The 23,473-nt window shown below is 35.1% G+C and overlaps 4 protein-coding genes across 10 annotated transcripts in view; 3 read left to right on the top strand and 1 right to left on the bottom strand.

Annotated features, from left to right (window-relative positions):
• The first annotated feature begins 422 nt into the window (after positions 1 to 422).
• Positions 423 to 9,852, top strand: LOC126976602 (tRNA-dihydrouridine(16/17) synthase [NAD(P)(+)]-like). 6 transcript variants are annotated; one of them, XM_050825018.1, is made up of 9 exons: positions 778 to 833; positions 933 to 1,026; positions 1,242 to 1,514; positions 1,590 to 1,749; positions 2,124 to 2,319; positions 4,745 to 4,993; positions 6,583 to 6,844; positions 7,834 to 8,004; positions 9,599 to 9,852. In XM_050825018.1, exons 3-9 carry the CDS (start codon positions 1,299 to 1,301, stop codon positions 9,764 to 9,766), a joined length of 1,422 nt encoding a protein of 473 aa, XP_050680975.1. In that variant the 5' UTR covers positions 778 to 833; positions 933 to 1,026; positions 1,242 to 1,298; the 3' UTR covers positions 9,767 to 9,852. The 6 variants fall into 6 exon arrangements, with proteins under 6 accessions (XP_050680974.1, XP_050680973.1, XP_050680975.1 ...); XM_050825017.1 differs by lacking the exons at positions 778 to 833; positions 933 to 1,026 and adding an exon at positions 423 to 670; XM_050825016.1 differs by lacking the exon at positions 933 to 1,026 and having other exon boundaries at positions 702 to 833.
• A 1,905-nt stretch (positions 9,853 to 11,757) lies between these two features.
• Positions 11,758 to 13,523, top strand: LOC126976631 (palmitoyltransferase ZDHHC1). The gene has a single exon (XM_050825111.1). It carries the CDS (start codon positions 11,769 to 11,771, stop codon positions 12,762 to 12,764), a length of 996 nt encoding a protein of 331 aa, XP_050681068.1. The 5' UTR covers positions 11,758 to 11,768; the 3' UTR covers positions 12,765 to 13,523.
• Positions 13,524 to 14,199: 676 nt separating this feature from the next.
• Positions 14,200 to 17,619, bottom strand: LOC126976638 (probable Bax inhibitor 1). Its single transcript, XM_050825124.1, has 5 exons — positions 17,339 to 17,619; positions 16,872 to 17,098; positions 15,831 to 16,057; positions 14,725 to 14,895; positions 14,200 to 14,371 (listed from the first exon to the last, which is right to left on the bottom strand). Exons 1-5 carry the CDS (start codon positions 17,383 to 17,385, stop codon positions 14,339 to 14,341), a joined length of 705 nt encoding a protein of 234 aa, XP_050681081.1. The 5' UTR covers positions 17,386 to 17,619; the 3' UTR covers positions 14,200 to 14,338.
• Positions 17,620 to 21,498: 3,879 nt separating this feature from the next.
• LOC126976588 (mitochondrial Rho GTPase) overlaps positions 21,499 to 23,473 on the top strand; it is a 40,250-nt gene continuing 38,275 nt past the window's right edge. Inside the window, exons 1-2 of one of the 2 annotated variants that reach the window (XM_050824985.1) lie at positions 21,499 to 21,891; positions 21,968 to 22,176. In XM_050824985.1, the coding sequence (XP_050680942.1) occupies positions 21,699 to 21,891; positions 21,968 to 22,176 (402 nt within the window). In that variant the 5' untranslated portion in view covers positions 21,499 to 21,698. The remainder of the gene's footprint in view (positions 21,892 to 21,967; positions 22,177 to 23,473) is intronic. The other variant, XM_050824984.1, reaches the window with a different exon arrangement.

Raw genomic sequence — 23,473 nt, forward strand, 5'->3', positions numbered from 1 at the left:
GGGTCAAAATCGCGCCCAAAGAAGTCGGTTACAAACATACAAACGAACATAGAGGTGAAGCTAATATAAAGCGTATAAAATAGAACTCTTTCGTCTTTTTATATTTCTAAGTTCTAACAAGTAGGCAATTTATTATCAATTGCAAATTGCAATTTGAAATCAGTTTGACGCCTATTGAGTATTGGCTAAAGCTTTTTCCTTGTCAATCAACAATGTCAAATTTTTCCCAACGACAACGAGCAGTTAACCTAAAGTTTACTATGCTAGGGTATAAACTTTTTCATCTTTTGTATAAATTATAGAATATTTTTCCTGAAACGAGTTGGTACTTCATCAAAACCTGTGTTCAAAACCCTGTATGAAGTTTCAAGTTAGAGCTATTTTGTTTATTAATAAAGTCTCGATTTGTTTAAGATATAATTATTGTTATCTACAGCCTCTACAGGTCGTTTTCTCGACAAGTCAACAATGGCCATAGCGTAACATAAAATAGAGAACATATATTGTTATAGTAAAAGTGTTCTGTGCAATAGACTTGTATCATGTGCCATTAAAATGTTCTAATAGATATGAAAATATTTGAAATTTAATATCTTTATAGTCTTTCTATGAAAATTAATATTGACTTTGAATTTCCAAAATACAAAGACCAAAATTACAACTTTCCAAGGTAATTTCCAGTTTCCTGCAGTTATTATCCTATCATTTTTAACTGACAAGAATTGACATCTGATAAGTGTTATCAATTATCATTCAGTATCCAATCATGAATTAATTTGTAGTTCCATTCCTGAATCCTGATGTTTGAATAATGAACTAGTTCTTATAAATAGGTAAATTTTTACATTATTAAATACATATTTAATTATTTTTATAATTACACAATATGAAAATAATGGAATAATAAGGTATTATTGTACACATTCCTTTAGGTTAGGAGTACAATTATTGTATTGTATGCAATTTTAATTTTAAGACGTGCAGTAGGATCATAACTTAGGAGTCAAGAATTTAAGATCATAAATGGTAAGCTCGCAATAAGAATACATATAATTCATATGATTTCAATAAAAATTGACCTATGCATACATTCCATACTTACAATAATATGCTAAATGTTACTTATTACCTACAATGGAAGTTACTAAATACATTACACAATAGATAAAGTTCTGTCATAAGTCTTGGTTTGTTTGGTTTGAATAAGAAAGACAAGCATTTACCAATTTTTGCGCCCTCAGGAAAAGATTTGAATAATATTTTTGTATCTCTGCTCTCTACAACATTGAAATATTGTTATGTTTGAAAATTGGCTAACAAACCCAGAGCAGCCACAGTATGTGGTTGCACCTATGGTGGATGCTAGTGAACTTGCTTGGAGACTGTTGTGTAGGAGACACGGTGCTACACTATGCTATACTCCAATGTTACACAGCACAGTCTTTGTAAAGGATCCAAAGTACAGGAAGGAATTCTTTACCACTTGCCCGAAAGATAGGCCATTAATTGTTCAGGTAAATTAATTAATTACTTAAAGTCTTTTTTTTAATTTTTAATATCAAATGTATAACTATTTTTCATAACTATAGTTTTGCGGTAATAATCCAGAAACTATGGCAGCAGCTGCCAAACTTGTTGAAAGGTCCTGTGATGCTATCGATATTAACCTTGGGTGTCCTCAGTCTATAGCGAAAAGGGGAAAATATGGTGCTTTTCTACAGGATGATTGGGAGCTTCTTAAAAAAATTGGTAAGCATAATGATGTATACAAATTTAAAATATTTTTATAACATTTAATTAACCTTAAACAAAAATAATGACAAGCAAAATATAATATGTAGTAATAGTTACCTATACAAATTAAAATACAGTTTTGATAATACATTTTAACTAAAAATACAAACCTTAAAGTGTTAATAGTGATGAAGATGTGGTGTTTGTTTATATTTCATCATTCAATTTCATCAATTATTGATTCAGCTTGTTATATTTTTAGCTTCGTGGCATACTGCCAATGCAATCAGGCATATAATTGTCCTTACTTATAACTTATTTGTGTACAGTTTTGTTAAATTTATAGTTAAACATTTTTAGTATCAGAAAGGCTTATCAAAATATTACAGTTTCAGCTATGTCTAAAGCCATATCCATACCAATCTCTTGTAAAATAAGGGTTTTTGAGGATATTGAGAAGTCAATAAAGTATGCTTTGATGCTACAAGAAGCAGGATGTAAGTTATTGACTGTCCATGGACGTACAAGAGAACAAAAAGGACCCCTTACAGGTATAGCTAGTTGGGATCATATAAAGATTATAAAGTAAGTTATATTATTTATACTTTTTTTGTGGAAGAGGAGGTCAAACCAGTGATGGGTCCTGATGTTAAGTGATCACCGTCATCCATGTTCCCACTACTCTAGAGGAATCATAGGACTGCTGGCCTGCTGTACTCGCTTATTTTGAAGGGACAGTAGATAATGTTGTATTGTCCTGGATACACTGTGCAAGGAACCAATATCCATAGTTTGGTTGTATGTGGAAGAAAGTTCTTTGGAAAGTGCACTGTAGGGAATGCCACACATCCAGGTGAGGATGATATAAAAATTAATTGTGTGTCATGCGAAGGTTGACTATGGCAAAGTGAATTATGTCAAAGAGCTATTCGGCACACTCCATAAATGTGGTAGAAGATACACAATGTAATGACATATCTATGCAATGCTAAGTGATCTAGCTAAATATTTTTATATCAGCCATCACAGATGACCAATCGGGTTAACTTACCGATAGGTAATCAACTCCACCCATTTCGAATCTGATGGAAAACATGTAATTGATACTTTACAATATTTACATTTATGTATTTTGCAACACAAAAAGCAGTTTCCCATAATATGTATGTAAATAAATAACAATTATTTCATGACTTAGTGTGAAATTAATTGCGATATTATTTTTATAACCACTTAGATATAATAATTATTTTGCTTGTCTTAGTAATGTTTGTTTTTCTTTGTATTCCAAGATCATTATTTACCTCATAATTACAGGCAAAATCTGTCTTAACAACATTGAACAGACTTTAGTTACAATTCATGGAAACAATCTATGTATATAATGAAAATGATCTTTGGCTCAATCACGCCTAAACCACTGATCGTATCGACATGAAACTACCACCATTCGATGCGAAATTTATCCTAGATGGTTTATGGCTACTTATTTTTAGAATTCCAACGTTCTTTTGTTAATTTATTTCCTTTTAAAATTCGCCCAGCGAAGCGGACGGGAACGGCTAGTATAAATATATTATTAATGTATAAGACTACATTCTTTCATTTCAAATCAAATGTATATTTAAAAAGAGCCCTGTAGAGTCGAGTATATCGTTTTAAGAAAATTTATTGAATTAGATGTTATTTTGCGGAAAATCTTCAATCAATTCGACACGTGTTTCTCCTCTACACTTCTACAGTCTTGTGCCATTTGGCAAGTCAACATCTCCTGAGGATGCCTCGTGTAGAGGTGAAACAAGTGTCGAATTGATTGAAGACAAATCTTAGCAGAATTTACACTCAAGAAGGCTCAAAACAATTGGATAAATCGTTAATTTCAATTCGATACCTCCACGCGTTCTGATATAATGGGTCTTGACAGATAGACAGGCGGACAACAAAGTGATCCTATACGGGCTCCGTTTTATTCTTTTGAGGCGTTCCGTAGAACCCTAAAATGGAATAATTTAGTTTTATCATTATCATTGTACTACTGTACTGTATTCATAACTACTACATAATTTGAGATATTCCTTTATTTTTTTCCTTGTTTGTACCATATTTTCTTGTTTTTTGTTACATTTTTGTGAAGTTTTCCTGTGGATACTGAGACCTTTATAGGATCTATTGTTTCCTTTGCCCATCTATGTTACAGCATCTTTCTGGTAGGTGTCCTTTAATTTGCAATGTGCAGAGATGACATCTGTGGGGTTTCGTATATGACCCATGGCTTAGTTTATGCAAAGCCATGCTCAAATTTGTAGCCTAGAGCCGCTTAGCTTGCCTAAGACCTAGTAACAAAAGCATTGGCTCTCATCATCTCATCACTCATTGGATTAGATACTTCGCGGATTTCCTGACTCTTCATGACTATAGAGTCTGGATTCTCCCACACCATAGAAGTGATCAGGTCCATTGAAGGTTGAAGAAGCTCGTTTCTCGCCTAGCTCATCGGCTATCTCGTTCCTTTTATATCTCTGTGCCAAGGTACCAACAGCGGAGTGATCTTGTTGTCACACAGATGCTCGCTCCATTTAGTGTGGAGCGCACTGCATTTGCTGTGTTCATGTTTCATCCTTTTCATAACATAATCTTAATCTATGAGACATACTGAGTCCCATGTGTGTAATAAATGCGAATAGCGGGTCAATTCCTTGGTTGGTCTCGCAAAAAAAGTGCTACTGTTGTCAGAAAAATATTGTGTAGTATACGCACAGCAGTTCACAGCACAAGTAAACTAAAGTCTACACTTAATAAACTAAATATGTATATACACATCTAGACAAAAACCGAAATATCCATAAACTCCTAATATGGAGGGAGTGAGACAGATGTGGGGTCGGGACTCGGGACTAATCCGTTTATCTCACTACAATTCTCTAAAAACCTAGCTTACCTAGCCGCCCAAGCGCTGTTGAATAATTTATAAAATTATGATAGTTAGTTTAAAATAAATGATATGTTATAGGAATGCTGTGTCCGTACCAATGTTTGCGAATGGAAATATCCAATGTCTAGAAGATGTGCACCGATGTATAGAGTATACAAAAGTTAATGGTGTAATGAGTGCTGAAGGCAACCTGACAAATCCTGCCATATTTGAAGGAATCAATCCAATTTCCTGGGAGATTGCGCTTGAATATCTTGATTTAGTGGAATCATATACATGTCCGACATCCTTTATTAGAGGTCATTTGTTTAAAATATTTCATAAAATGTAAGTAGTACCCAAACCTGTTCTATATTTTCTTCTATTTTTAAGCTTCACAATTTAGTCTGCTGGTGTGTGTGTTCTATGTCATACTTCCGGTCATATTGTGGCAGGCATAATGGCACACTATTTATTTAATTTGATTAAAATTAAGGTATGTTGAAAATGTAACATAAACAATAATAATTTGAAGAATTATCTGAAGCTAGTTTGGTAATGCAGTGGATGTATAATAATAGATTGACTGTAAACGTTGTTGAGAAGCTTTAATCTCTGACTACCCTCATGAGAGACAGATGTAACTACGTGTAGGTAGATGCAACAACAAAACGTGAGTTTATCATTGTTGGCATCCACATGTTTTGCTTTTTAGTAAGTGTTGTTTGATTGTGAAGTGTTAAAAGGAATATAACTAAGCATAGTTTATCACAGTTTTGGTTAACTTCCAATCTGTATTATAAACTTGAAAGATAGCTGAAAGCTGTTGAGTTAAAATTAAATAAATGTAATGTAAGGGGTGTCATCCATCCATTCAAAGTGGGAAAAGGCGTTAGACAGGAAGATCCCTTATCCCCAAAAATATTTTCAGCTGTTCTAGATTCAATTTTCAGACGAATCAATTGGGAAAATTTCGGGATCAATATAGACGGCGAGTCTTTAACACATTTGAGATTCGCTGATGACATAGTGCTATTTGCTAAAACATCTGAAGATATCAAAACTATGATAGAAGAACTTGCAACAGAAAGTGAAAAAACAGGGTTAAAACTCAATCCAGATAAAACTAGAGTGATGACAAATGGGAAAAAAGACATGATACAATTAGGAAATACTGAAATCAACTATACTGATGAATCATATATCTGGGACAGCTCATAACTCAAACAGAACCTATGCGCGAGGAAGTAAAGAGAAGAATTACGAACAGCTGGAGAAGATTTTGGAGTTTTAGAGAGGTTGTGAAAGACGAAAAACTTAATATTAATATCAAGAGCAAATTGTTTAACACCTGCATTTTACCCGTTCTTATGTATGGCTGCCAATCATGGACTTTTACTGATGAAATGATTACCAAACTCGCAACTTGCCAATATGCTATGGAGAGAAGTATTCTGAATGTGAAAAGTTTAGACAGAATAAAAAACCGCGTCATCAGCAGTAAAACAAACGTCATCGATGTCAAATCCAAAATTAGAAGACTCAAATGGAGATGGGCTAGGCACATGGTAAGAGGACATGACAAATGGAGTAAGAAAGTGACAAGATGGTATCCCAGGGAACGGAAAAGGAAAAGATGTAGATCCCAGAAAAGATGGGATGACGATATCAGGGAAGTGGCAGGAGTAACGTGGAACAGAGTGGCTCATGAAAGACACGAATGGAAACGGTTGGAGGAAGCCTTTGACGATTGGCAAACAGATCCACAAAAAATAAAAAAAATACAAATACTAGAATAAGATATTTTGTTTTTAATGTTTTATGTTAGTTTTTGAGTATTGTTTGTTATCTATGTTAATTAAGATCTGTGTAAAGGCTATATTATTATTCATGTAATGGGTAAATGCTGAAATTTCCTATGTTTTATTGTTTCCCAGATTCTCATGTCCCGATAACAACGATGAGAGGGAGCTCCTGGCAACAGGCCAAAATATTAATGATTTCAAAAAAGTTTGCATCATGCTGAGGGAAAAGTATTTGCCATATCACTTAGGCCTAAAACATTTTGAAGATGAAGGTAATTTTACGAGGCAAGGATTTGACTTAATTCTACCTCCTTGGATCTGTCAACCATACGTTAGAATGACACCGCAAGAGCACACTGAAAAAATGGATTTGATAAGAAAAAACCTGTTGGAGGTATTTATGGGTTTTAATATTTTACATTCCGCCATCTTCTCACTAAATTTTCATGATAACTTTTACTTTCATCTTGTAATAAAGTTTTTACTAAACCATTAAACGTAGAAATCGCTAGAATTCTACACTTCCCTCACAAGCCCGCGCCGCATCCTTCGTTTCCCCGCGCGTATGGTACCGACAGCATACTTGCGATGTTTTATTTATTATTACTATATCTGATTTGTATGTTAACGAAACACAGTAATGTGTAAACAGTACTGTGTTTCGGTCTGAATGGCGCTGTAGCTAGTGAAATAACTTAATGGGCAAATGAGACTTAACATCTTATGTCTCAAGGTGACGAGCGCAATTGCTCAGAATTTTTGAGTTTTTCAAGAACCCTGAGCGGGACTACATTGTAATGGGCAGGGCGTATCAATTACCATCAGCTAAACGTCATGCTCGTCTGGTCCCTTTTTTCATTAAAAAAAAGTATTGTAATTGTTGTAACGGACCAATCTATACAAAATATCTTGTGGGGTGACACTTCAGCTGTAATCCATCAGGCTTTTAACGCAATAGAATTCTAATATCTATATATTCACGATTAAAAAATTCAGTCATCCAACAGGCGTGAGCGGGTTACTGAGTTCTCATTGGTCAGATAACAATCTTTACCTGCTGTGAATATATCTGAAAGCTTTCGCCATTTATGCGGGCGTCTATGGGTTATAAGGTTATTACGCTAATGAATTTCTATTTTGATGAATGAAAAGGTGTGCTACCCTACTAGGTATTTGAGTTGTATTTTCCATAGTTTTTTTTATAAAGATGTAGACATCAAACTTTGTAATCACCACCGCAGCGTCGCACATTTTTCTTTGATATGACTTAGATGAGTAAGAAATTCTACGTTGTGAGGAGGTATGTATTGTTATTTCCGTTTAGATATAAATTCAGATACAAACATTAGTGAGAAACACACAACAATGTTATTTATATTATAGAATAATGACACTAGTGTTAAGAGAAATAACGACGATCCAGATGAAAATACAATATCAAAGAAGAAGTTGAAGAAACTGAAGAGGATAATGAGAAGACCGCTCAAACCTGACGCAAGTCAACACGGGAGACCTGGTGAAATATGTGTCAGTGACGTCTGTCCCAACCCTCTTGTAAGTGAATAACTAGTATGACCATAAATATTAACTTATATATAAATACGGCTTTACTCACGTTTTATCGGTGTGGGTACCGACTAGTTTCGGACAAAAGGGTGAGTGTAGTGGGTTCGCGATAACGTCCCGTCTCTTACTGCGGACTTGGGCTCATAGTGCGCGGCTGGACAGGGCGAGGGGCGCCGGTGGTGTTGACGAGCGATGGTATCACTGACACTGTATCACTATTGGTGTCCACGCGTGCACAAAATGTACTCACAATGTCCACTATGTGATAATCGGCACTATAGGTCTTATTGCGAGATGCTTTTTGTAACACTGGTTTCCAAGTAGGTGGCAGAGCCCGACCCATGTCTCTATTAAAATTAGGTCGACGGTCAATTTCTATGGCTTCCAGCAGCTTGCGAGACACAAAGTTATTATTGCGAGCCAATACTTTCACCCTATCGAACCTAATATAATATGACGTGTCGGAGTTTAGGGCTTGCTCTGCCACTGCCGATGTGTTGCTGTCTAACTTACGGAAAACACTGCGGACGTGCAGTCGTGTACTAGTCGGTACTCACACCGATTAAAAGTGAGTAAAGCTGTATTAATAAATAATTTAATAATGTCTCATGAAAGTTTAATAATTTAACTATAAATATTGTTACAACTTAAAACTTTTGCAAAAGTCGTTGGTGGTCATTACCACTCGCCCCCATTTTGAGACAAACTGGGACTCGTGAAGATACACTTTCCGGTCTTGTATGGAAATGTACTATTTACTATACTTTTTAGTTACAATGATAAACATACCATGAACATCAACCTCATACTCTTCGAAAAATTTATGTCAAGAAACAAATTTAATTTGTACCAAAATTTATGGAAGAAATCGAACCCGCGCCTCTCAGGTTCCGTCCGAGCGCTCTTACCAACTGAGCCAACAGTCCGAGTGACGCATCGATCGTAAGTGTGGGTATGCCTTGTTTAATTCTCACGTTGTGGCTGCACCTACTGGATCTACTTTACGGTTATAGATAACATGTCATGTCAAATTGATACTTGCAATTTATTTGCTATAACATTTTATTAATAGTTTTTTTGTGTTTTCCTCACTCGAGGGAAGTACGATTCTACAATCTACAAACCATTCGTGAAAAAAAATTCGATACACACAAATTTATAATTTGAATAGCTGTCGCTCCGTTCCCAATCTACCCCAGATTGGGAACGGAGCGACCATCTGGGGTAGATTGGGAACGACCATCATTAATAAAGTCATGTATGTTATAGAAGTAGGTAACCATATGCAACTATGTTTGAAGAACGCCGAAAAGCACTCCATGGCTCCATAATATAATTGAGAATAGTCTCTCGTTTCCCATTATTAATTACATATTTTCAAATAACTTTGGTGTAAACTGTAACACGGACAAAAAAGCCATACAGCGCATTTTTTTTTAAGTAGCACAGCTCTCAAGGGAATCTTCTCAATTTAACTAGTTACCATAACTGATAAATGACGGTGTATTCACGGCTTAAAATATTTTTTACCGGGCCAATAGTGCTTCAATATTGTCACCTATTAAAGATTTTGTCGTTACAGGGTGGGAAATGTGCCTTCAAGATGTGCAAAAAATGCTGTCGGAACAAGTGCTTCGAGGAAGATCTTGACTGTGCTGGACATAGAATACTTGTTCATACGAGACGACAAGTAGCGAGGAAGTTCAGTCTCGAACATGATAAAATTAAGTCTTTTGAAGATAAGACATGATTACAGATTACTTGTTTTGAAATTCTGCACATTGTTATAATATAGTTTGAATTGTTAATTCGTGTGAAATATAATATTTTATTATATATGTGTTGCACTTATTTAAAAACCTTTACGATGGCATTTAAGAAAGTGAAAGTCATCTAGACTTTAAAAAGTAATTTGCACTAAATTTGACCAAAACTTACGAGATAGATAATCGCTTATCTTTTCAATGGAAATTCCCAAAAATACTTTATTATGAATCACCTTAAAAATTGGCGGAGAAAAGGGATTCATGATAGTATTTTTATGCACCTAGGCAAATAATGAAGCCAATTGGTAAATAAGCCAAAGCGTCAGTGTCGCAATAGTTTGAACCGTTGACCGTCACCATGGAGCCTCCGGTTCAATCCTCGCCCGCCACGTACCTACCAGTGTGTTTTTGTTTTCGATATCATATATATCTACGTCTATTAGACGCTTTATAAGGTCGGCAATGCTCTTGTAATTCCTCTGGTGCTGTTACAAAAAAGTAAGTGTGGAATGGGCATCCCTGTGCGGGGTTTCCGGGACGATACGACATGGGTAACCTTAAAAAAACCGCGTTCGAGTGAGTCCCTTCCTAAAAGGTGGGCAACGCTCCTGTGATTCTTCTGGTGTTACAACAGAATGTGGGCGGCGGTGTTCACTTAAGGTGACCCATGCGCTACTTTTGCTCATTTTCCATAAAAAAATCAGGTAGCATCAAATTGGTTTGTCTGCAAGTAATAAGACTAAAAAGAAAGAATATACCCATAGTTATATATCCTATTGGTATGTTCCATTTATCGACAGACAGCCCTTTATGTAGAGTTCGCACGACACGCCACAAACTAGGATATCATACCGCACCATCTCGATGTGTGGCACTTCTCCACAGTGCGGTTTTCATGGGACTTTCTGCCACAAAAGTGTGCATGAGCTTCCATGTGCGGTGTTTCTAGGACAATACGACATGGGTTCCTTCAAAAAAACCGCGTCCACCTTCCTTAAAAGCCGGCAACGCCCCTGTGATGCAAGAGAATGTTGGCGGCGGTGATCACTTTACACCAGGTGACCTGTAAGCTAGTTTTTCCTCCTTTTCCATAAAAAAAGAGAATGCATCGAGGCAAATGACGCTACAGCACGGGCTTACGGAGTGCAGGACCGTGGCTGAACTATGGGCACAAATCCTCCACGGCTCCAATTTGCAACATCGGTCCCAGAAGCCTGTAGCAGTCTGAAAAAACTGCTAACTTCCTGGGATGACCGGAGACCTCTCTTGAAGCCGCTTGGCTACGTGCGGAAGTAGACCATTTTAAGTGACAGAACAGAACCAAGATTGTCCAAGAGATGTTGAGCAGAATCATATGCTCATAAGGCCATATTATCGGAGTTGTAACGCAATACAGAAGCAACAAAGGCGTAGCGTTATGCAATTCGAACCCGATTACTTCTACTTAAGATGAAATAGCTCATATGCGTACATTTATTATAGGGACGACGACCCCTATAGCCTATTGGTTAGTGACCCTGCCTACTGAGCTAGAGGTCCCGGGCTCGTATAGTGTAGTGGGCTGTAGGTGCAATCATTTATATGATGAATATGAATGTTTGTTTCCAAGTCATGGATGTTTATATAATTAAGTAAGTATATTGTATTAAATATATCGTTGTCTTGCACCCTCAGTACAGGCTATGCCTGATTTGGGGCTAATAAGATAATTTGTGTAAGAGTGTGTCAGTATTATTATTATTTAAGTACACCCTTCAAAATATGATGTGCTGGTACTACTGCCACTATTTAAACCAACATGAGTCAGTTGGGCTAAAGTACCTGCAAACGAATAACGTACCTACCTACGTGTCCATTCATTTGAAAATTCACACGTATGAACTTCTGCGCGCGCATCTATGACGTCAATACAAGTATTGATTTATTCACACCAATTTTATTACCTCCTTCATAAGATCAAAGTCCAAACGTTGTATTTATTTACAAATGGAAAGAGATCTGACATATTATAAAAAATACGGATCCAAAAGACGAGTAAACGGCCTACAGTTGCCTTTAAACGGTCAGCAAGTATTAGGATGGAGTGTTTTATTCGTCACAGGATTGCTGAATTTTTTAGTTTTGACTGAAATCCAATTTTATAAGTTAAAGCTTGCCTCAATGATCATATATGCTGTCTTTTATAGTTCGCATTTAATATTTCATAGCATTGCGTTGATTCTGGACCCCGGTGAGGCGGACTTACGACACAGTGGCACAAATGACGTACCAGAGTTCGATAGAAATATCCATGCACACGTTATTGAAAATGGAAGGTGTCATCTGTGCAATATAAATACCAGCGATAAGAGAACTAAGCATTGTGGATTATGCAATAAGTGTGTGTACAGATTCGATCATCACTGTAAGTGGTTAAACAGCTGTGTTGGAAAAAGAAACTATGCAGCTTTCATTGGATGTGTCACAACCGCTTTAATTATATCGCTTCTCACTTCTTCTCTGTGCCTAACGGATATTGTTATGTTTTTTAATAACAGCCAGAGTTTTGATGAAAAAACACTAAACTATATTAATTGTACAAACATAGAAAATCATAAGTACGATGTGAAATTTTGTATGAACTCCATTTGTTTTCTAGTATTTTTATTAATTTATTTATTCTGTGGTGTAGCAGTGACATGCGCATTGTTCCAATTATTGTGCTTCCATTTTTATATAAACATATTAGGCATATCAACGTATGAATATATTGTGAAAATCCAGCGATCACCGAATAAACACATTGAACAATCTTGTTCAAACAACACAAATTATAATACTAACAATAGGAATTGTAAATTAAATGCAAATCAGTCCCAGTTAATTAGAACACAAACAGGAATCGTCAGTTTGATGACGGTTCTGATTGCCCAAGAAATAGAGAAAGCGAGAACAGTTTTGAATTTAGATCGAAATAAGATTCATCCTTCAGTGACAAGATAGCATACCGCAATGATACGTTCATAGATGTTATTTTTATTTTTATCAATACATTTTTTACAACAATATTATGTTACTTTTAATACTCAACATTATTAATTACATTAGTCGACAATATTATGTAAGTACATTACCTTAAACTTCTTTACGCACCTTTGAATTGGGGAGTAAGCTGGTGAATGAGTGACAAGAGCGCGGCGTTACGCACGAACGCTAACGTTACGCGAACGGTGATGATTTTATTATTTCTTTTCGTTCTTGAACAAATTTTTATATTAATACTTTGTTTTACTTTAGTCATATGGTCTAAAGCAAACTCGGTTTCATAATGCATTTTTTGTAATAAAAAGTAACAGAAATGCAAGGCGTTGACGGTGGGAGGAACGGTGGGAGGGTGGGGACCTGAAGTTATACGCCCTGCCCTTTACAATACATTGCCGCTCAGGATTCTTATTGAACACAGAATCACAATAATTGCTCTCGTTACTTTGAGACATAATGATGGTAAGACTCAAGAGCCATGTTGGTAGATATTAGATCATATCACTAGCTTGCCCTTGAAACCGAAACAAAAATGCACATTACTGCCTCACGACAGAAAAAGGCGTCGATGTGAGTCCTTACGTTAAGAGTATATATTCTTAGTTCCTAATCCACCTAGCCGCAAAACAAATATTATTTGCCTGCAAATAAAAACAGATACGATATTAACTTAAATCGCTTAATTCGCGGATACGTAACCATGAAATATTATTCATTTTTGCCCAATTATGTTTTTCTATTGACGTGCAGTAAGTAGCAACACTAAAATGTTTGCCAGCACCACATCCTGTTGTGCGGTTATATTACAATAAGTTTGTTTATTCTTCAGTGATATACCTTTTTTGATTCAGTTATTATAAGTACTAATAAAAGTATGTAAGATTGGAACAAAGACTAATAATTTATTGTCGTTATCCTAAATTTTAGATTTCAGAAAAATTCTCCTGACCTTAATACATAAATAAGGTATCATTATTAGAAAAATCTGATTGACTAAACTGTGACTTGTTGATACCCCTAATGCAGCGATAAGCACAATATGTATATCATAGCGTTATTGAGCGATGTATCTCTATGTAGAACACGATAAAGTAATGAGGGGTTAGATAACAGTAGATTAATCTCAAGTCAGACAGCTGCATATTTTCACTGGAAGAGCTACAAAGGTCTAATATAGGTATCTGTGTGTTGTCAATCAATAAAAAACTTAATTTGCCAAGGTCACCAGCTTTTTGAATTTTTGAGTTATCACATGCAACTAAACTACAGAATGAAATTGTTTTGATGATGAATATAGTTAACACAAAACTAGGTATCCCCCTATTTTTCGAATTCCTGCGAGCTTTATAAAGCCCCAGTAAAATGACACACACAAAAAACAAAAATTAAACACATGTTTATTATTTTTAAACCACCTTTATTCTCAAAAATTAGTTACTTATAAATTTTAAATAGATATACACAATAAAAGTAAAATACACCTAACATCATTATACAAGATAGGGAAAAATAAAGCTGTTTCATTAAATGCTTATTTAATCACGTTTACGGCGGCGATTCTGCTCTTCCTGAAATCAAAATAATATTATTTACAACTCTTATAATTTCAAAATATTTTAAAGGTTGTTATTGTATGAATAGCTTATTCAAGTTTTATCCTTAATAACTGATAAATTTATCATAAGGTCTTCTATTCAAAAGTTATGAACTGAGTCATCAGGCTTTAAACCATTAATGGAGTGATTAATTCCATCTCGCTCACACTTATAGTGCTTAATAATGATGTGCGTAACAGCAGGTAATATGTACATTTATAGATTATAATTGTATTACAAATAGTTTTTACATCCAAGTCATCTCTGTAACTATGGCATTATCTTTTGTAGAAGAAGCATAATTTATATCTCAAAATACTACTCACCTTCTGGGTCAGGATAATAACAAGACGCCGGAACATGCCAATGAAATCAATAAACAGTTCCAATGCATGCTGCACAAAGTCCTTGCTGCCCATACGACGCTTCTCAATGATCAGTTGTGTATCAAACAAAACAAATCCACACATAAGCATTAAACCAAGGTAGAGATGAGCCTGAGGAAAATTAAATTATATTATAGATAAAAATAATTTCACTAAATTTTGTAGCAGTCATCAGGATAATTGAGAATTCTAATCATAGTAATTAAATCATATTTTTAATTTATGTAGTAACAACATTAAATTTGTTGTTACTAAATATATAATATACAGTGTCACACTAAAATGGCAGCTTCAAATAAACACACAGGTAGAACTACTTAATCATAATCACAAAAAAAATATTCATTAATACAATACATAATTCACATAGATACATCAGTTTTCCATAATATCATTGGGGAACAACCTATATGAAATCTAATAGCTAGCAAAGGCACTGACACCTACTTCATGCCGTCTTATGCAACCCCACATAAGGCAGAAAAAAGGCATTTATTGTCTCAAAATTGATTTTAAAGAACTTTTTGATGTCACTTCTAACACTACCACCACTACGGAATTTTGATATTTGAAAATTCAATTATGTACTTTAAATTAAAAAAAAAAACAAATTATGTTAAGGTAAGTTGCTGTACCCATGTGTTCATTAAATGCAGCCCTTATAGCACAACACTGTTTAAAATTCTCCAAAATGGCTGAACCAATGTGTATGAAATTTTGTGTGCATATCAGGTAGGTCTGAGAATTGCCCAAAATCAAAAAAAAATTGGCAAAGTTCATACCCAAATTATTTTTATTCATTTATATGGCAAGACAACTCTTGCTGGATCAGCAAGTCTAACATATAAAATTCTTGTGTCACAGTGGTTGTTACCACACTCCTCCAAAACGGCTGAACCGTTTTGTATGAAATTTTGTGTACATAACGGGTTGGTCTGAGAATTGGCCTACATCTATTTTTTATACCCAAAATTCTTTTTATATAATTTTTTTTTAACATTTTTTATATGGTGGCTAATTATTTTGTAAAAATTAATTATACTTACTTGATACAACAGGTGTGACTGCATGAAAATGTTGACTAAAGTCATTAGAGTCATGGAAGTAAGCAAGGTCATCAAAGTTCCACCCAAGAATAACCAACTCCCACGTTCAGCCAACATTGCAGCAATTGAGAAGCAGACAAAGACAATTGTTGTACCCAACAATGCTGTGATAATAATTGAAGGATCCACAAGGCTTACATAGTCCAGCAATGGTCCCAGGCTCATACCTGTAGCAAAGTAACAGATTAGCATTTCATATAAGGCTAAATGATGATGGCTCTGATGTTTATGTGTCTAGCTAATGAAGCATGCTATTAGATATCTTGACTTAATTAATTGTAATATATATTCTCAAAGTGATTAAAAATTAACACATTTATGTAATCAAGTTTAACAATATTTTTTTATGGAAAACAAGCATAAGGGTCAACTTATTGTGAGGTTATCACCTAAATTCTCTTACAACACCAGGTGGATCACATTAGTGCTGGTGTAAATTATCTTAGGTAATTTATATGTCTAGATAGAGTATCTTGCTGTTACACAACCGATAAGAACAGGCCAGGCTTAATACTTTAGTGTGTGTTCTGTAACCCCATAATCTCTTATTTATTTATAGACTTTATATATAATCAATTTACATTACAGCTTGCTTGATATCTACTCATTTAATGTCAGGACAGAAAATGCAAACACATAGGATCATAAGTCATGGGAATACAAGGGGAAATGTCCTTAAACTTTCTTAGTATGAGAACCAATGTTACCAAATTAAATACTTTACTTGCAAAAGATAGCAAACTATGATATGATTGGCTACAAATTATAAATGCAATTTTGGCAAAAAGATTTTTTTAATTGTTGTTCTATGTTAAGTCTACAACTCATGAATTTAGTCTATTAATTTAAATGTCATAATCTATATATTTTCCCTCTAACAATATAATTTGAATTCTAAGCAACAACTACTAAACGAGTCAGCTCAAAAGGGGCACAGCCAAAAACATAGGAATTTTATAAAAAAGAAAATGCGAGTCAAACCTGATGTCAGACCAAATCCAACAAGATATCCTAGACGCAATTTGGTGTTTTTGCCATCATCAGGAGTTGCAATCAACATTAACATTAGAACTGCTCCTGCAATAGCAGACAGGAAACCCGCCTGAAATCGTGTGAACATATCGATGTATACGCCAGCGGACGCAGCCGTACAAGTCATCATTAATGTACCGTAAACATTCTTCAAATGTTGTCTCACAGGTGGTTCCCTGAAAATTACAAATCATTTTAAACTATATTATTACGACGAAAATCATCTAATAACAAAGCATTTTGTAATTGTAGGTAATGATTACATGTCCTTGCACTACGCAATAATGTTCTAGAATAAATATAAATGGCGGAATTAAGTGATCAAAATCTTACGAAATCGTGCCTCAAACATATTATTTCATAATTTTACACTACAACTGAAATTAAAACCTTTATAAATTAGTAAATATACGTACAAGCGATTTTGAAAACTATTTATAAATGTTTGCAGATTTGGAGTCATCTTGGATTTTTGTTCTAAATGTACACGCAATAGTGTGTAAACAGAGAAGAACACTTAGCTGGATAAATATTTTCCGGAATATTAAGAATTCTTGAAATAAAAAGTCTATAACACTGATTATTACTTTGTTTTCACTTTTGTATCAAACAATACAATCAACGACAACCACTTTGCACTTTACAATTGCGAAATATGAGAAAACGATTCGAGAAAATTTTCAACTTGGACTTTGATTTCGATTTTTTTTTATGACCAATGATGAATGAATACTGAATAGGGCTACCAGAATTGAAAAATTCTACCAATCTAAAAACTACTATAAATAATGGGAAGACTTCTTTATTTTTCTCATAAACACTTTACACACCTTCAAATTAGTATTTTTCAATCTAATTTATATTTAAATTTGGAAATGTCTACTTCAAATTTTTTAATTATATTACGTATAATAATAAATAAAGTATGGTATGGTATAATTGGGCTAATTTCCGCCTTAAATCCTAAGCAACCTCCTCTCCTTCCTGAAGACTTCCGGGAGTGTGTCATGTGCTGCGAAGATGTAAAGTATATGCGCAGCCGTTTCTTCTACCACTATGCAGGCCTTGCGTCTTCCGTGCTGATCTACTGTCCTCTAGTGTTAACCATAGATTTTGTAATAAAGTCTTGTTGGTTTTAGTGCCAGCCAGAAGGTAGCGGCTACTACATGGCATGGCAATAATATTTGAGCCCCTACTTGCTAACTCATCTGCCGCATCATTCGCATGATTTGTTCGGTACAGTTACACACAATATGATTGAAGGTACTTATTATGACATTCAAAGATCATACCTGAAGTTTGAAGTTGCTATTAAGTGCCTGTAGTCCGGATAAACTGTCTGATAATATGCTGATGGTCTTTGACATTCCGCGTCGTGATTGTTCGAACTACCTCAAGGATACCTAGACATTCAGCCTGAAACACCGTGTTATAGGTATCTATGGAGATTCTTATGTTTGGATCATAGGAGAAAATGCCACAACCTGTTTTCAATTTGGTTTTGGAGCAGTCAATGAAAATTCTTAGGTTCCTTATATTACTTTGACTTTATTATATTAAGTTAAGTTGCCATAGCTGATCATAGGTGTAATGACTGGTGTGTAGAGCCATAGGGTTATTTTAAGGCTTAGTTCACATTTCTTCCCTAATATTTACCGGAATTGCCAGAAATCTAGTACTATGGCTTCTGCAAACATGGCCGACGCGCTACAGTACCGAGACAACTTCATCAGGATACGCATTCATTGTATTGTACTCTGATATTGGTGATGGCACGCCTGGTGTACTTCGCCCAAAGTACGACACGTATAGAAGTTATTCATCGACCACAAACTCATATCACATTTTTTATTTTGATTAAACACATTACTTTAAAATTGTTCAACTTTTATTGTGAGTTAAGTTAAGTATAAATACTTAAAAGTGTGCAAATAAATCACACCGGTTAAGCTTTTTTAGTAAATTCCCGGGGCAGAGCTTGTCATGCTCACTTCACAGCACTGCTCGTGGCGTCGTCGTGAGGTGAGTGGTTACTTTCCCTGAGATATGTGCAGACGAATCGATTGACCATGCTCGTGAACGGGCGCCGCTTATGCATGTATGTTGTAATCATATTTCTACAAAATTATTATTCTAGTTGTTGCCTTTCATATACCGGGAGCACCAAGTCAAATTACTCGGCTCGTATATTCGACTATGTGAAACTCCATGTCTATAGTGGTTGTACTGAACGGACAGCAGAAGTCGAATGATGTTTGATTAATGTTTCCTCTATAGCTACCGACATGATGATGATGTTTGTGTAGGAGATAAAAAGATTAAATAAAAGTATCAATATATTCATGCATACATGCTCGTAAGTATTATTTCTTTAATCTATTGATAAATCTGATTTGAAAACTTAATTTTCATATTTGAAGGAAAGCATCCAGGCCTATGGCGGGTATCAATTTATTTATATTTGTCTTTAAGTATAGATATCATCATCATAACTGTTGTCCAGTCCAAGGAACTTCTCTTTCAGTTTCTGTAAATCGCAAAGGTTTCCAAATGGTTGACCCCGAGCTTTAAATCTAGCTCCAAATGCACCCCGTGAATAAAGAATCTCAACACTGGAAAATAATACGGTAGACAGATTTTAAATAAAATAACCTAATTAGACATTTCAAAACAGAAGTTAGAGAAAGAAAGATATGGAAATTAATAGTGAAAGAAGCTAGTTCGTACCATTAGTACCCATAAAATATTGTTTTTACTTCTGAACGAACAAAGAAGTAAGTTTTGTTAAATAAGTACCAAATTGGTAGAAACTGTTCAAAAACATTACTCATAAAACCTAATCTTATATCATCATTGTAATTTCACCACGTATGAATATTCTTGTGAATTTTAAATCGTATGATCTCTTAGCGTAGAATGATTGGTAAATGACATCAATTGGTGAACTGTGATTGGCTAAATTGAAATTATGCCAAAATTGAAATGTTTCTGTTTTAGTTGCCAAAGTACTGACTAACAACAATAATTAATCAACAAAAATCTTCATAATAAATTAAAAAAAATATTTTTATGGAAGCCCCGGCGAGGCTACAAGTGTTTGTACCTGCTATGTGACATGTGTAGTTTAAACGCATGCTTAGAAAGATAATGACGGTCTAATACGACTCACATAGAAACGCATAATTGGTAAATTTCCATTTAGGGTTTTCGGAATTTCATCCGCGTGCATACCACCCGCATCCTATTATTTTATGTTTTATTTAGTTATTATTTAACATGTGTTTCCTATCACGCGTGCTGCTCGCCCGCCAAATGCGGATTGCTTGCAGGTGGGATATTCTAGACCTATTCCTTTTAAGAAGCGTAGGATCCTCAGAGGGTCCAGGCAGAGCACATCCTTTGCTTTGAGTGAGGGTATTTTGATTCTGGCAATGGCCTCGCATTCCAGAAGGATGTGTATGGGGTCTTCATCAGCTTCGCAGCAGAATCTGCACAGGTTTGATTCACTGAGACCCATTCTGACTAGGTTCCCGTTCAGCTTGCAGTGGTCCAAGAGGAACACCGTGAGGGCTCTCAGTTGTCTCCTGTCCAAGCCTATGCATTGTTTGGCATGGTTACGTTGATAGTTGCCTAGGTGCAGCTTAGCCTGCCGATGGCCTGGTAGCGAGGACCACTGGCTGCTTCCAGTATTTCTTGATTCCATAGGGCAATGCGGATAAGAGATTCACCGGCTCCACAAAATGGTTCTGGGCCTATGAAGGGAGATGAGACTCTATCCTTAGCTAGCCGGTCAGCTATCTCATTACCTATTATGTCTTTGTGCCCCGGTATCCAGGCCATGGTAACTTTGTTGCTCTGGCTAAGGATGTCCAGTTTTCTTCTGGACGGAGCTGCTTGGATGTCAGACATTATAGCAATGTTATTTGACGGGTTATTCCTGTCAAGGTTCCTTTGAAGGCACCTGTCCAGTACATATACTTCTACCTGGTATATAGTTGCTGCTTTACTAAGGCTTCATGGTAATTTGTTGCTAGGCCGTAAGCTCCAGCACCAGTAGGTACTGGCTTCAGTCCTGGGAGACATCCGTGTACTACGTAATGATATGACTATCAAGGCTTGCGGAGTTGCTTGTGCGGAGCTCCGCACGCGGACAGGAACAGGAAAACCAGCCTTAGGTAAAATTTAAGATAGGTTGCCATTTTCTCTCAAAAAAATCTTTCGAAATATAATGATATACATATTTTCCCCTACTAAGAACTTTTGCAAGTTCCTCATAATCTACCGAAAAAGAAAAAGTCTACTAATTTTGGTTCGAAGGAACTCTATAGACAGTCTGATGATGCATTAGAGTAAATAATATATTCTTTGGTGTGCATACAGTTCTTTCGCCCGTAGGTTTAGGTCGTTAGGTATATTTTCGAGCCAAAAGTGTGGAGTGACACACGTGACACGTCTACTCTTGCTCTAGTATGTGCATAGAACACTATTTGTCGTTAGAGTAATAGTGTTCTGTGCTGCTGTGTGAGTCTGTGGCCTGTGCATCTGAGTTCTTGACATTTTCTACAGTCAAATTTGAAATTTCATATCAAATTATGTACACGGTACTAGTAGTTTGTACACAAAGTAAAGCCTTTTCTTTCACTTCCTTTTAATTTGCAAATTATATTTTTCTAGTAACACATAAAGAAAGTTCAGTTTTATTTTTGAATACCTTTCAAAGATGCGTTATAGTTGAAGTTATAAACATGCTATATTCCAATTAGCCATCCCACAAAAATGGTTTATGAAGCAATTCCTAGGACAGTTCGTATTATTTTATTAGGGGAATCTGGGGTCGGCAAAACATCACTAATTCTGTCATTAGTTACGGAAGAGTTTACTGACCATGTACCGCCCAAAGCAGAAGAGATTACAATTCCCGCAGATGTTACACCTGAACAAGTACCGACTAATATTGTAGATATATGCTGTGAGTTACATCTATGACCTTTTGTATTTGAATTTCGCTATCAAAACATTTACTTGAAATTTGTATATTGTTTTAGTAACCGAACAAACGATTGAACAAGTAGCTGAAGAAATAGAAAAAGCTCATGTTATTTGTATTGTATTCTCTGTTGATAAACAGGACACTCTTGACAAAATTTCTTCTTATTGGTTACCATTTGTAAGAGAACACTGTCCAGAAGATTACAGAAAGCCTGTTATCTTAGTTGGAAACAAAATTGATTTAATTGATTACTCAATAATTGATGTAAGTATTTGAGTTTTTTGTTATTATGTAAGCCTAATATATCAATACTGGAAAATCAACACCAGATACTTACTATTGTTAACAGTGTTTAGTGTTTATAACTATTTCAAAATAGTAATTTGCTATCTGTGAGGTCCTTTAATTGACTTTTTGTTGACTGATTTAAAATAATTGCACTCTGTTGGTCATTCTATATGAATTAAATAAATGATACTACTTCACATTGACCTAGATCATTCACTACTGACATCACATGAAATGGAAATATTTATTATTAAGTTTATTTAAATTTGGAACCAAGCATTTTAAAATCTGAAAACAAAAATTACAGTTTATTTTACATTACTCTTTTTTAAATATAAGTATTTATAGTGCTTTTAAATTATGATAAAGATTCAATTCAGTAAAATTCATAAATTAAGTAAAATAGCTCACTATACCTGGCTGACACGTAATATTGGCATGCTTGATGGTAACAAACAATAGATCATAGATCACAATTATTAACAAGTAGAAAGGATTTATTGAAAATTGACATTTATTGCTGCTGACCGGTCTCTTTTTGTAAATCATTTAATTTATTATAACCTTGGTTGTAGTGACCATTAAGCTATTCACTTGAATTTAAAGCTTTAAGCTGCTTATATTCATATGAATTATTTACTAAAGTTACTACACTTTAGTAAATAATTCATATGGATATAACAACTTTTGATGTCAAGCCAAATTAGGGTATAGAAATTGATTTTATTGAATCATTTGTTAGAAATTCCTATAAATCCCATGCAGATATTGCAATGGGAGTCGGCCACCAAAGACACAAAGAGCTTTCCTATGTTTTGTTTACGATCACATAGATGGTCAGCAAATGTGGAGAGAAATGTTAAAGTTAATTAAATTTATGGTTTGGTTACAAAGTGATTTTCTGTGTAGCAACTGTGTTCAGTAAACTTTTGAATAAGTATAGCTTCTAGATGCACATTCTCTGTTAAAGAAAATACGGAAATCAATAAAATCAAAAAGTGCTGAAAACCATGCTGATTTGTGCCAATAATACAAAGTTTCAATTTCAACAATATCTACAAATGAAAAAACTGTAATGGAACACCTTTTACCTTTGCCTGTAATAATGCCCAGATATAACAATAAAAAAAACATTGAGTGCGTACAAAGTACATGTCAGAAGTGAAACCTGTGTGGTGCATGAACTTCTATACTGCATATGAATTCCTGGTATGTGTTGCTAGGATGACACATGACTTCAACCGCTATGAAAGACATTCCTACCACCACTAAT

This window comes from Leptidea sinapis, chromosome 41 (assembly GCF_905404315.1).
Source record: "Leptidea sinapis chromosome 41, ilLepSina1.1, whole genome shotgun sequence".
NCBI classification, from domain to species: domain Eukaryota; kingdom Metazoa; phylum Arthropoda; class Insecta; order Lepidoptera; family Pieridae; genus Leptidea; species Leptidea sinapis.

Excerpts from the sequence above, each read along its gene's own strand:
- LOC126976602 (XM_050825017.1), top strand. The coding sequence starts at position 1,299 with ATGTTTGAAAATTGGCTAACAAACCCAGAGCAGCCACAGTATGTGGTT. Across the intron at positions 4,994-6,582 it reads TTTAAAATATTTCATAAAAT|ATTCTCATGTCCCGATAACA; the intron begins GTAAGTAGTACC and ends ATTGTTTCCCAG. Across the intron at positions 6,845-7,833 it reads TAAGAAAAAACCTGTTGGAG|AATAATGACACTAGTGTTAA; the intron begins GTATTTATGGGT and ends TTTATATTATAG.
- LOC126976631 (XM_050825111.1), top strand. The coding sequence starts at position 11,769 with ATGGAAAGAGATCTGACATATTATAAAAAATACGGATCCAAAAGACGA.
- LOC126976638 (XM_050825124.1), bottom strand. The coding sequence starts at position 17,385 with ATGACTCCAAATCTGCAAACATTTATAAATAGTTTTCAAAATCGCTT. Across the intron at positions 17,099-17,338 it reads AATAGTTTTCAAAATCGCTT|GGAACCACCTGTGAGACAAC; the intron begins GTACGTATATTT and ends TGTAATTTTCAG. Across the intron at positions 14,896-15,830 it reads AGTCACACCTGTTGTATCAA|GCTCATCTCTACCTTGGTTT; the intron begins GTAAGTATAATT and ends AATTTTCCTCAG.